This window comes from Thecamonas trahens (assembly GCF_000142905.1).
Source record: "Thecamonas trahens ATCC 50062 unplaced genomic scaffold supercont1.10, whole genome shotgun sequence".
Classification (NCBI taxonomy): Eukaryota; order Apusomonadida; family Apusomonadidae; genus Thecamonas; species Thecamonas trahens.
This window is the reverse complement of record NW_013657670.1, coordinates 449637-461762: the sequence shown is the minus strand read 5'-3', so window position 1 is coordinate 461762 and position 12126 is coordinate 449637. Positions and strand designations below refer to the sequence as shown.

General features: G+C 65.2%; 3 protein-coding genes across 3 annotated transcripts; 1 reads left to right on the top strand and 2 right to left on the bottom strand.

Moving 5' to 3' along the window:
• Window positions 1–201: 201 nt before the first annotated feature.
• AMSG_02867 (meiosis-specific nuclear structural protein 1) lies at window positions 202–1880 on the top strand (the record flags this gene model as incomplete). Its single annotated transcript, XM_013905251.1, has 1 exon — window positions 202–1880. The coding sequence occupies exon 1, from the start codon at window positions 219–221 to the stop codon at window positions 1878–1880; it is 1662 nt and encodes a 553-aa protein (XP_013760705.1). The 5' UTR covers window positions 202–218.
• A 24-nt stretch (window positions 1881–1904) lies between these two features.
• Window positions 1905–9669, bottom strand: AMSG_02866 (CAMK/CAMKL protein kinase). The gene has a single exon (XM_013905250.1). It carries the CDS (start codon window positions 9052–9054, stop codon window positions 1930–1932), a length of 7125 nt encoding a protein of 2374 aa, XP_013760704.1. The 5' UTR covers window positions 9055–9669; the 3' UTR covers window positions 1905–1929.
• Window positions 9670–9803: 134 nt separating this feature from the next.
• On the bottom strand, window positions 9804–12083 carry AMSG_02865 (uncharacterized protein; the record flags this gene model as incomplete). The annotated part of the gene is made up of 2 exons (XM_013905249.1): window positions 9804–11753; window positions 12014–12083. 2 exons carry the CDS (start codon window positions 12081–12083, stop codon window positions 9892–9894), a joined length of 1932 nt encoding a protein of 643 aa, XP_013760703.1. The 3' UTR covers window positions 9804–9891.
• Between the last annotated feature and the right edge of the window lie 43 nt (window positions 12084–12126).

Here is a 12126-nt window from a genome sequence, read left to right as displayed (position 1 = left end):
CCTTCCCCCCACCACCACCCTGTGTGGTCGCCCATTGGCCAAAGTTAGTCGGCCAGGCGCCAACGCCCAGCAACGACGACCACACGCCGACACCACACACACCACACACCACCACCACCACACCACCACCACCACCATCACTACATACATGCATTCAATCACACTCGCTCACACAAGCGTGCCCCCATCTGCTGCAGGCGTCTGCTCGGCGACACCACATGCGGATGCGTGAGCGCGAGCGGATGGCTGAGACTCGGCGTGGAGAGCTGCACTCTCATCTGGCAACGGACAGGATTGAGTTTGGCGCCCATGTCTCCAACGATCGTGTCCAAGCCAAGCGGAGGATGCGTGAGATGCGCGCGGCTCAGCAGGAGGCTCAGATGGCTGCCGAGGTCGAGCGGACTGGTGCAGCTCGTGAAGCCGCCGCTCGCCGACGTGCCGAAGAAGTTGCGCTCGCCAACGAGGTCGAGCGCCGCAAGGCCGACGCACTGAGAGACGCCAAGCTCCGCCAGCTCATCCGCGAGGACTCGGCGGAGCTCCGCGAGCTGCAGTCGCGGCTCAAGGCCGCGTATCTGACCAAGGAGCGCGCGGCGCAGATGGCCGAGAAGGAGCTCATGTTCCAGCAGCGGGTCGCCGAGGAGCAAGCCCGTGACCGCCAGCTGCTGGAAGAGTGGCAGCGCGCCTTTGTCGACGAGGACGCCCGCATGGCCGCCAACGCTGCCAAGGCCACCGCCTACCGCGAGTCACTGCAGGAGCAGCTCGAAGCCAAGGAGGCTGCCAAGGAGGCTGCCTATGAGGAGTTCCTCCGTGAGAAGGCCATGATCGACGAGATCGTCGCCAAGATCCAGGCCGAAGACGACGCTTCCGCCCGCGAGCGACTGGAGAAGCAGCGCGAGACCCGCGAGTACATCGACGAGTTTATGCGCCAGCGCGAGGCCATCAAGACCGCCGAGCGTGCACGCATCGAGGCCGAGAACGTCGAAATCGCCGCATATGTCAAGCAACAAGAGGAACGCAAGGCGCGCTTCGAGGCCACCCGTCGCGCCAAGGACGCCCTCCGCGAGCGTGTCCGTGAGCAGCAGGCTGCCGCCATTGCCCAGCAGGAGGCCTCGCGCCGCGAGCTCGAAGACCTCCGCCAGGAGCTCCATTGGGAGGAGCAGGAGGCTGCTGCCCGTGCCCGCGAGCGCGCCGAGATGGAAAAGCGCATCCGCCAGCGCATCGAGATGCAGGCGTCGTACAAGGAGCAGATGGAGGCCAAGGCCCGCAGAGCGCAGGCCCGCCGCGACGAGGAGGAGGCCTTCCGCGCTGCCATGCTCGAGAAGTTTGCCCAGGACGAGAAGCTCGAGCAGATGGCCGCCAACAAGCGCCGCATGCGCCAGATCCAGCATCGCCGCGAAGTCGACGAGCTCATTCGCCAGCGCCGCGAAGCTTACGAGGCCGAGCTCTCTGCAGAGCACGACCGCCGCGCCCAGGAGCGCGAGTTCGAGGCCTATCGCGCCGCCATCATCGAGGAGGAGCGCCAGCGCCTCATCAAGGAGCACGCCTCCAAGCTCCTCGGCTACCTGCCCAAGGGCGTCCTCAAGGATGCCAACGACGTCAACCTTCTCCCGGAGGATCTCCGCTCCGGGTTCAAGCCCAAGCCCAAGCCGTACGGCTCCTCAGGCCCGGCCCCGCCCTGGGCCACCTCCTCCGCAGCCTCCCGCCCGGCCGCTTCTGCCCTGGCCTCCTCCGAGGGCAACTTCCTTGCTCATCCCGTCGCCGCGCACTCGCCGTACCAGACCACCAATCAGGCCAACTTTGCCCCGCCGCCGCAGGCCGCTGCAGGCCGCCGTCCGGCACACGCTGCGCCTGACTACCGCAACCGGCCCTTCCACCTGTAGCCCGGCCCAGTGAACGCCTCGCACTACACTGCACAACAACCTTCACTTTTTACCGATCAGAGAACCCGGCAGCCTCGACCTGGGCTAGCGCCTGCAGGAGCGACTTGCGCAAGTCCTCGTACCGGTCAAACTCGGGAAGCTCGAGAGCAAACGAGCACGAGTGGCCAAAGATCCGGTTCGACTGCTGGATAACGATGCGCTTCTTCTTAAAGCCGCCATACGGGACGGTGAAGAGCGAGGTCGTGAGCCGCAAGAACTGCCGCAGCCCGTGGAGCGAGAGCTCCGAGAGGAACCGCTTGATGTACCGCGGCGTCCGGCCCGAGACCTTCCACGACTTGGGGTGGAATGTCAACGCGCGCACAATGAGCCGCGAGTCGATGGTCGGCTCGCCACCGAGTGCGAGCATGAGGTCCGACGCGTTAAAGACCGAGAGGAACGTCCGCATGTCGCATACCGAGTCGACCGCAAAGAACCCGGTCTTGAGTGCCGCCAGTTGCTTCTCGCGGCACTTGAGGAGCTTGTCGTTCACGTGCCACTCAACGTACTGCGCCGCGTTGCCGGCCGTCACGTCGATGAGGTCGCCGTCCTCGTTGGGGAACGAGAGGCACCATGTCGAGACGTCCGGCTCGGTGAGCACCTTGTGGAGGTTGGCTGCTGCTGTCCGGTCGTAAGCCTCGAGATCGCGGATGTTGACCGGGAGCCCGAGAAGGTACTTGTACAGCGACGACGGGAATGGAAGGTACACAGACCGCGCGTCGAGCAGCGCCTTGCAGAGGACACGGCCCATGACCTCGAGAGCGTACAGCGACTTGGGCGACTCGGCCTTGGCCGACGGTAGGTACGCCTGGCCTGTTGCCTCGCCCGAATCCTCTGCACACTCAAAGAGCGCGTACCGTGGCTCAAATACGTGCATAAAGAACTCGGTGTACATGTCGCCCGTGAGCCCGCCCGCGTCTACGCCGGCCTCGCCTTCAAAGTGCACTTTGAGCGGGCAGAGCATTTCTGACGGCGCCAGCGACGAGAACGCCCGCACCACAGAGACTACAATGTCTTCGCGCGAGATTGTGAGCCGCACAAAGTTGCGCTTGTTCTGCGCCCGCAGTGCCTCTAGGTGCTTTCGCAGCAAGTTGATTTTCTGCTCGGACTCGAGGATCTTGCGGTCAGCAAAGAGCGTGTCGGCCACAGAGTGCGAGAAGAACTCGTGGGTGAGCGCCTCAAACACTCCGACCCGCTTGTCCGGGTCTGGCTGCAGCATGCCGTTGAGGAGCGACTTGAGCTTAACATCCTTGACATCATCACCGGTCGCTCCGTGCAGCACCTGGGCCATCGACGGCAGTCGACCCGTCACTGCCTGGTACAACATGATGCCGACCGAGTACACGTCCGAGCCTGGCACCACCCGCCCGCTCTCCACCTCGGGCCCCACGTACGCCGGTGACCGCGTGTTCTCGCCGAGCGGCGCCGCAGCAAACACTGAAATCGGCACCGCGTGCCGGAGAGAGACAAGCACCGGTCGAGACGCAGACGCATCGAGCCGGATGTGCCACGGGTCGAGCGCTCCATGCATGAGCTTGGCCCGGTTGAGCACCGCCAGACCCTGCAAGATCTGCAAGAACAGGCTCTGTACCTCCCACACCTTGAGCGAACCGTCGAGTACGTCCACAAGATCGACACCCACCACTTCGTCCATCACCACGTACGCGTAGCCTTGGTGAGTGTAGAGGCCGCGGGTAGAGACCACCAAAGGCGAGGTGATCGAGCTCAGCATCCGGTGCTCGTGCACCGCAGACTCGCGACTTGGGTGGACCTTGAGCACCACCCGTGCGCCCGACTCTTTCTCCACAGCCTGCAGCAGGCGGCAGCCGGAGACTTGACTCGCCCCGTTGGGCGGGAGGAGGACCCGCGACTGCGCAAACGCATCTGCGGGGTTCAGTCGTGGCATGGCAGACTCACCGTCGCCTCCACCGGGAGCGGCTTCCGCTGCCCCGCTGTCGCCAGGCAGCGACGCGCGGAGCTGCAGCACGAGCTCCCGGTCCGACTCGTGCGACTTGTCAAAAGCCCGCTTTGCTCCCTCTCCGCTATCGTCGTCGCTGACTTCAAACGGATCATCGTCAGCGTTGCCCGCCTTGCCGCCACTGCTGCCGCCATCCTTCTTCCGCCGCCGGCGCTCGCGCCGATGCGCTGCAACGGGCGACGCAAGCTCTGGTACCTCGAGCAGGACATGGAGGTTGCCCGAGTGCGCAGCCTCGCGCGCAATGTCGGAAATGAGCAGCCCACGTTGCGACTTGAGGTCTGTCAGCTCCTGTTCAAGTGCATCGTGCTCAGCATGCGCCCGTGCAGCGATTTCCACATCCCACTCGTCTTCGCGCTGGATGATCTCGCGCTTCATGTCGATAAGCAGCAGCGCCTTGGCCTTCATCGTCTTCTTCAGCTCCTCGGCCTGGCTCACCAGTGCCTCAACCTTGGCCTTGGCTTCATCCGCAGACACTAGTCTGCTTTCGAGCGTATCGACGGTGGCGCGCGCGCGCACAAGTCGTGCCCGCTTGTCGTCGAGCAGAAACCGCGACGAGACTGAGACCGCGTGCTTGAACATGACGTCCAGCCGCGCCTGGGACGCCGCAAGAATCTGCGCCTCCTCCTCCAACGCTTCGCCCAGCTCCGCCACCAGCGCTTCCACCCGCGCCGATGCAGGCGCCAGTCGCGCTGTCGCAGCCTCGGCCTCGCGCTCGGCCGCAAGCAGGGCGTCAAGCATCTCGTTCGCCGACACTGCTGTCATCGAGCTCGGCGACGCCATGCCCGAGCTCGAGTTGGCCACAAGCTCCGAGTGCATGGTGACCAGCTCAGTGTGGGCCTGCGCCACCGCGCTGAACGCGTCCGGCCCCTCGGACTCGCCGCACTCGCCGAGCTCCCGCTGCAGCCGGCCCATCAAACTCGCCACCTCGCCGCGGAGCACCCGGTACCGCCGCAGTTTGTGTGGGTCGAATGGAGGTCCGGTCCGCGGCGAGTCGAGCACGTCCACCACTTCCTTACCCTTGAGCTCGCGCATCGGACTCGTTCGCTCCGGCAAGCCAAGTGCCTCGCGGCTTTCACCGCCGAGCGAAGCTGCCAGCTCGGCTTCAAGCTCATCCATCTCGCCCACAGCCTTTTCCAGCCGAGTGAGAAATATCGAGACCGATGAGTCAAGGCTAGCCGAGGTGCAGTAAGCGCGTGCGGCCTCGGTCAGCTTGGCGAGCTTGCTGCGTGGTGCAAGAAGAACCTCAGCCTCGGCCCGTGACCGCAGCACACCGCGCATCTTGTCGGCAAGCCTGTCGAGGGCGGTCGGAATGAACGACTCGCTTGGCGACGACGGCAGCGCGCTCGTCGACCGACTAGCTAACGGCTGCGCCAACAAGCTCCGCATCCGCCGCCCGTCGCTTCGCTCCACCGGCGACGCTACAAACACTGTCGACTTGGGTGTGAGCACCCGTGGAGAGCCCTCGGTCATCGACTCGGCAGTCAGGCCGTCGGTAACCAGATTCGGGACCGACGCAATCATCGAGTCAGCATCTGTCGACTCGCCCTCGGAAAACGCCGAGAGGCCGAGTGGTGGCTGCGCAGTCGGTTCCATGCCTAGCAGCGTCGACGAGCGCGACCCATCGTCGTCTGTGTCAGACACCTCGAGCATCGGTGGTGGTTCCGCAATTGAGACTTGCGACATGCCCAAAAGATCGTGCGGTTGAAGGAGCGACGAGCCCGATCGGCAGAGGGATGAGCCCGAGCCAGTCTCAGAATCGAGCTCAGAGTCCGAGTCCGAGTTCGAGCCCGAGCCAGAGCCGGAGCCTGATTCAGAGCCCGATCCAGACTCGGTCCGCGTTCCCGTCCGGGAGTGTCCAGGCGTCTGCGAAGGCGTGGAGAGCTGCGCAAGGAGATCAATATCAGTTCCCGTGGCCGAGCCAGTCTCATCAACATCCCCGGCGCGTGCGAGACGTCGCGCCCGTGAGCTCACCAGTGTCTCGTCGCCGTTGTCGTCGTCGTCGTCGTCGTCTTCGTCGTCGTCGGTCACAACCTCGGCGTCATCATCATCGTCGTCATCCTCGTCCGAGAGCTCGTCTGAGAGCACAACGCCGCCTGCGCGGACCGCGGCAGCGCGGGCCTTGCCCGCTGACTCGTCCGACTCAAACGAGTCGCGGCGCTCGACGTGGGCGAGAATGTCTCCGGCCACATCCGAGGCGGTACGCGGGAGCGGCGGGAGCGGTGGCGGCGGCTCGGTCCCGGTCTCCAACCGCGAGGACGAGTCGGAAATGTGCATCGATGACGGCTCGTTGGCGTCGTCGATCTCCTTTCCGGTGCCGGCAACAGGCCGTGGCGCGAGCGAGTCGTCGTCGCTTCCGGTCCCGTCGCCGTCTCCAAAGTCGGCCGCGCTTCCAGTGGCTGCCAGCGACTTTGTCGACGTCGCCCCGGACTTGTCGTGAACGTCAAGTGCCGCCTGTGGCAGCTTGGCGCGCCTGGGTGTGGCCATGGCCGACGAGCCGGACGCCTTGGGGCTCCCGACGCCACCCTCGGGGTTCGAGGTGTTGAGCTCGGGAACGGAGTCGTCAGCAGCGTGTTTGCGCGTTGCGTTGGTCGTGTTCTTGTGTCGCGCTCGTTCAGCGCGGGCGGCCTTGACCGCGGCGGGAGACTGGAATGGCGGCGGAGTAACCTTGAGCTCAAGTGCCCCGTGCTTGCGGAGGAGCGAGACGGCGCCATCGTGCGATCGGCGCGACGCCCAGTACATCGGCGTCTTGCCCGACCGGTCCGGCAGGAGCGGGTCGGCACCAGCTTCGAGAAGCAGGTCGAGGACAGCAAAAGCGCCCGACTTGGCGGCGCCGATAGTCGGCGTGTCGGCAACCGCGCCCGGTGGATAGAGATCCGGCTGGGCGCCGGCTGCCAGAAGCTTGCGCACAATGTCGTCGTGGCCCTTGGAGGCAGCGGCAAGGAGCGCAGTGCCCCGCTCGCCAAGCTGGCCGTTAAAGGCGTCGACCTCGACCTTGGTCTTGAGGCTGCCCGAGAGCATGAGATCAACCATGGCTTCGTGCCCATATCGGGCTGCGAGATACAGCGGTAGCTCACCCTTGGCGTTCCGCTTCTTGACCGCTGACGGGTTGGTTGTGACAAAGGCCTTGAACACATCGAGTGCACCGTCGATGACAGCCTCATGGATTGACGAGGTGTAGTGCGACGAGCCAAAGGCCTTTCCGCCCTTGATTCCGTCACCAGTCATGAGCGCTGAAAGGTTCGAGAGCGCTTGCGGAGCGAGCACCGCCGCCTTGGCCCGCTCCGAGCCCGACGCTTGCGCGTGCTTTCGCCCTCCGGCCTGGATGAGCAGCGTCGTCCAAGTCCGCAGCCGCTTCTCGGACATGGCCGCAAAGTACAGCTTTTCCCGAGTGGTGTGCGAGGTGACGGCAAAGCAGTGGCGCGAGGTGTCGGGCGCGTTGGTGACAATGGCGACTCGGGCGTGGGCGGTGTCAATAGTGCGGATGCAGTTGACTGGCCGCGGCGCGGTCGAGCCGTCGTCGGTCTCGCGAGACTCAAAGATCGAGAAGATCGAGCCGCGGAGGACACACCACCGCTTGGCCCACTTGCCTCCCGACGGCCGGCAGTTGAGCCAGCCGTGAACCTTTTCATACGCCGCCTGGTCGCTCTTGCTGCTGTCCTTCTTCGACTTGCTCTTGCTGGAGCCTGAGCCCGAGCTTGCGCCGGCGGCCGAAGCCGGTGGACGAAGCGCCTCGCGGCGGAGCGCAGTAAGCGTCGACGGTGATGTGACACCGGTGCTGCCGCCGCCGCTGCTGGCGGCGGCGGCTCGGTCGGACGACGGCGAGTCTGCCGACTTGAGCAACCGCTCAATGGGTGACATGATGCCGTTGGCCGAGCCCGGCGAGGCCGATGCCGGGTAGTCAGTCGGCGCCAGGAGCGACGACGAGGTCGGCGGCGGCGGCGACGAGCTTGTGCCGGGAATGTCGACAGGTGTCGATGTCTGCCCGGGCGTGGTCGAGAAATGCCCAAAGTTGGTCGGCGGGCGGTTGATGCGCTCGCTCGTCGACGCTCGCCCGCGCCCGCTCGGCCGACTCGACGGCGGGTCCGGCAGCATTGAGATAGGCGACGTACGCGACGCCGGCGGCCGCATGCCAAACTGTGTAGGCGGTGAAGAGCTGAGCGATGATGCGGCACCGCCCGACGTGGCTCGGTTGCGTCGAAAGGCGAGCGCAGACGATGGGCCGGAAGGCACGGACGAGCTGCCGCCCGCCGAAGCCTTGGCCGCGGCCTTGCGCAAAAGCTTCCGCCACGACTTTTGTGTCGCGAAATCGGCCGGCGTCTTGCCAGCATGGTCGGTCATGCCCGGCTCAGCGCCGAGTTTGAGGAGGAGCTTGAGCGTCGACTTCTTCGAGCCCTTGGCCGCCATGTGCAGCGGCGTTTGGCCCTGGTCGTCCGCGAGATTGATGAACGCGCCGGCAGCAGCCAGGGCCTCGATGACCTTGTCCTGCGCAGAGCGTGCTGCAAGGAGCAGCGGTGTTCGCCCCGAGCAAGTCATGGTGTTGATGTCGGCGCCGACTTCGCGAATGAGATACAGCGCGACCGTGCGGTGGCCGCCATGTACCGCACGGTGCAGCGGCGTCGCGCCGTTCTTGGTGTCGGTAATCGACACGTTGGCGCCGGCAACGACAAGAGCCCGCACAACCTCGAGCGCGCCGATTGAGCACGCCACATGCAGCGGCGCCATGCCCTGTGAGGTGTTGATGGCGTCGGGATCCGCGCCGGCGTCAAGCAGTGACCGCGCAAACTTATCGTGGCCCTTCTTGCATGCAATGTACAGCGGCGTCCCGAGCTTGGGATGCGCCTTGTCGACCCGTGCCCCGGCCTGCAGCAGGAGCGGGAGCATCTTGGTTCGGTCGTAGAAGGCAGCCACTTGCAGCGGCGAGCAGCCGGTCTCGCTCGACGCCGCGTTGACGTCGACCAGCGGGAGGAAGGTCTGCAGATCGTTCATCGAGTTATTCGCCACTGCGTCGCACACATGGGTGCTGGCCGCAGACGGCATTCCGGCCTGTGGGCCGGTCGGTCCACCCACCCCGAGCCCCGCCGACCCGGTCGAGGACGCCGCACCAGGCCCGTACGCGTTGGCCGCAGACGCCGAAGGCGGTGGCGGCGACGACCCAAACATGTCGAGTGATGCTCACAGTTCAGTCAAGGAGCAAACTGAGCGTAGATGAGGAGGGCAGAGAACAAAATGTGGTGAAGGAGGAGGTGGTGATGGCGGTGGTGGTGGTTAGCTGGTGGTGGTCTCGCCAAGAACAACCCAAACGCGTTGAGAAGGTTAGGAGAGGGGGGGGGAGGGGGGGGCACGAGCCACAAACGATTGCACAAAGATGCAGATGTTCGTTCGTAATCGTTCGTTCGCTGGTACGACAACAAGATAGTTGGCCTCTGTTGCCGGCCGTCAACTAATGGACGACGTCAATCAAGAGTGTCTTAGAGACAGAGACAGAGAGATCTCGTCGATTGTCGTACGTGGATAAAAGGGTGTAAAGAGATGGGTTCAAGTCCGTGGCAGCAGCTGCAAACGTCGGCTTGTGGCAGTGGAGGGCCTGGCACTGGTTCCCCAATTGGCTTTGGTCTCCCGCACTCCTTAGGTGGTGAAGACGAACAAGCAAGCCGTTCCGTGCAAAGCTCGCAAACACAAAGAGCGGGAGTGTCTGCAAGGTGGGCGGATACAAACGGTGTTTGGTAAAGAAGTTCGCCCCGTAGGTGGTGGAGGTTGGGGAGGAGGGGGAGGGAGGAGGAGGGGGGGAGGGGAGGGGCGGCGAGAGGTGGTGAAACCAGCCACTGCGGAACGATGCCCACATTGGTTGACATTGCGAAGCACAGCTCGCAACCTGTCACAACCGCATGTCACTGCGAACCCCCGTTGACTACCTGTGGAAACGATTTTATTTCTTGAATCGCTCGGCCTTGATCACACAGACAAGAGAGTGTGTGAGTTTTCTGAAAGCCTTTACGGCTAAAACCCGAGACCAGTCTGCAGCCTGTAGCGGCGCTGGACCACATTCTTGCGGCCGGAGCGGCGCATGGGGCGACGCTTGAGCGGAAGTGAGGTGTTTCGCGGAATGTCTGTGCCCTCCTCGGCGGCCAGCGCCTTCTTCTGATCGATCTGAATCTTCCAGGTCTCCTCGAGCTGGCGGCGCTTGGCCATGCGGCGCTCGTGGTCGGCCATTGTGGAGGCAAAGCGCTCGGTGGAGAGCTTGGCGAGCTGCTGGCGCTCATTCTCGGTATCGCGCGCGTCTTGTGCAGCCTTGGCTGCCTTGCGCTGCGCAATTAGCGCCATCTGGTCAGTGAAGAGCTTGCGGGTCGAGGCCTGCTGCGCCGCCTTGGTCTCCGACTCCTTCATGGGGATGATGCAGAGCGCCGGGGCAAGCGCGTTCGCGCGCGCCTCCTCCAGTCGCGCCTTTTGGGTAAGCTCCATCTGCATCTTGAGCGTCGCCGCAGTCGCGGCCTTCTTGCGGGCAAGCTCGGCCTCGTACTCCTCGTCAGCGCGGTCGAGCTCCGAGTCGACGATGGTCTGCGTCACTGCCGCGTACGCCATCTCTTCCTCGATGGCCTGGCGCTTGCGAGCGTTGCGGTAGTTGATCTGCTCCTCGAGCAGGAGCGAATACTCGTTGGCCTTCATGGCCGGCGGCGGCGTCGCAGGCCGGTCGCCAAAGATCGGCTTCTCCTCAAACGCCCGCTCCGACTGCCGCATCAGCTCGCGCGTCCGCGCCCGCTCGGCCGCCATCTGCTGGTTGAGCTTGCGGATCCGCTCCTCCTCCGCCCGCCGCTCCGCAGCCTCGGCCGCGTCCTTGGCTGCCGCCTCGGCCGCGTCCGCCGCCAGCGTTGCCCGGATGTGTTCGTCCATCGCGTCCTCCTTCATCTGCACCACCCGCTTGGCCGCCAGCGCCTCACGGTAGTTGCGCCGCGCCTCTTCCACGCGGTCGTAGTCGTACACTTCGTCGTCACCCTCGCCCTGCTCGATAGTCCGCCGCCGGGTCTTGGCCAGGCTCGCAGGTGCCACCGACGTCCCGGCCACCCACGTCCCCTCGGCAGGCGGCCGGTCGAGAAGCACGCCGCCCGGGTCGTTGGCGTCGGTCGCCTCCACCGGCGGCCGGACCGTGCCGGACATCGGCCGGACCGGCGGCGCCTGCGCCTCAAACATCGACGACCCTCCCTGTGAGCTCGCGCTCGAGCTCGGCCGCCGCCTGCCGGCGCTGCCGTCGAACCGCACGCTCTGCGGCGGCGCACCGCCTCCCCGCGGCGAGCTCTGCGCAGACGCCGGTCGCGACGAGCCGGTCCGGATCGACGCTCCGGCACGCGAGCCCCGGCTCCGGCTCCGGGCCAGCGCTGCAGATGCAGTCATCGGTCGCGCCTTGGTCGTTGCCCGCTTGCCCAGCGCCCGGCACTGCTCCACAACCTGCGGGCTCCACTTCATCACCGCCGACCCGCCGCGGAACAGCAGCCGGCCCACGCCCACGTCGAGCGTGACTGGCTTGCGGACATGGATGGCATCGGCAACAGCAACCAGCACGTCTTTGAGGACAGCCGACACGGCCTCGCGCGAGCTGCCCGTCCGCCGGGCCACCGCCGCCAGATTGAGCGAGACCTGCGGAATGCGCGAGGTTGGATGAGCCTTCTTGCTCCGCACCCCATGCGTCCTTGCAAACCGCTCGTTGAGGTAAAATGCAGGCGCCGCCCGATGCTTCACGCTATTGCCCAGATCCGTGCTCGCCGCAGAAAAGGTAAACTGGCCTAGACCGGGGACGACCACGCCCTTGCCTTGCGCCATGCCACCAGCCACAAACTGCCCAATCCCACGCCACACAGCGCCCATCTCTGCCCCACCCGCCCAGACAGACACCTCGCCCTCTCGTGAGTCTCGCAATTCTTCTCCTTCTCCTCTCCTCTCTCTCCCACCCTGTCTTGCTCCTCCAGACATGCCTTCCCCCGCTCTCCTTCAGCCTGCCTGCCGCCCGATCGACCTCGCCAACGGCTGGCGGCCGTTTTTTGGCTCGTAGCACCGCTCCCGCGGCAATGCAACGGACTGGCCTGTTGTAGCAGACCACTGTGGGCAACTGCTGTACTTGGCGGCGTACCTTCTGCAGAGAGGCCCGTCAGGCCGTAGGGGCTCTTGACGCACGCCTGGATCAGATCGCCCGTGTTCATGCCTGCGAGTTACGTGTACTCGCTCGAGCCGCTCAACACCCAC

What these genes read in the sequence shown, in the direction of transcription:
- AMSG_02866 (XM_013905250.1), bottom strand. Translation starts at nt 9,054, where the DNA reads ATGTTTGGGTCGTCGCCGCCACCGCCTTCGGCGTCTGCGGCCAACGCG.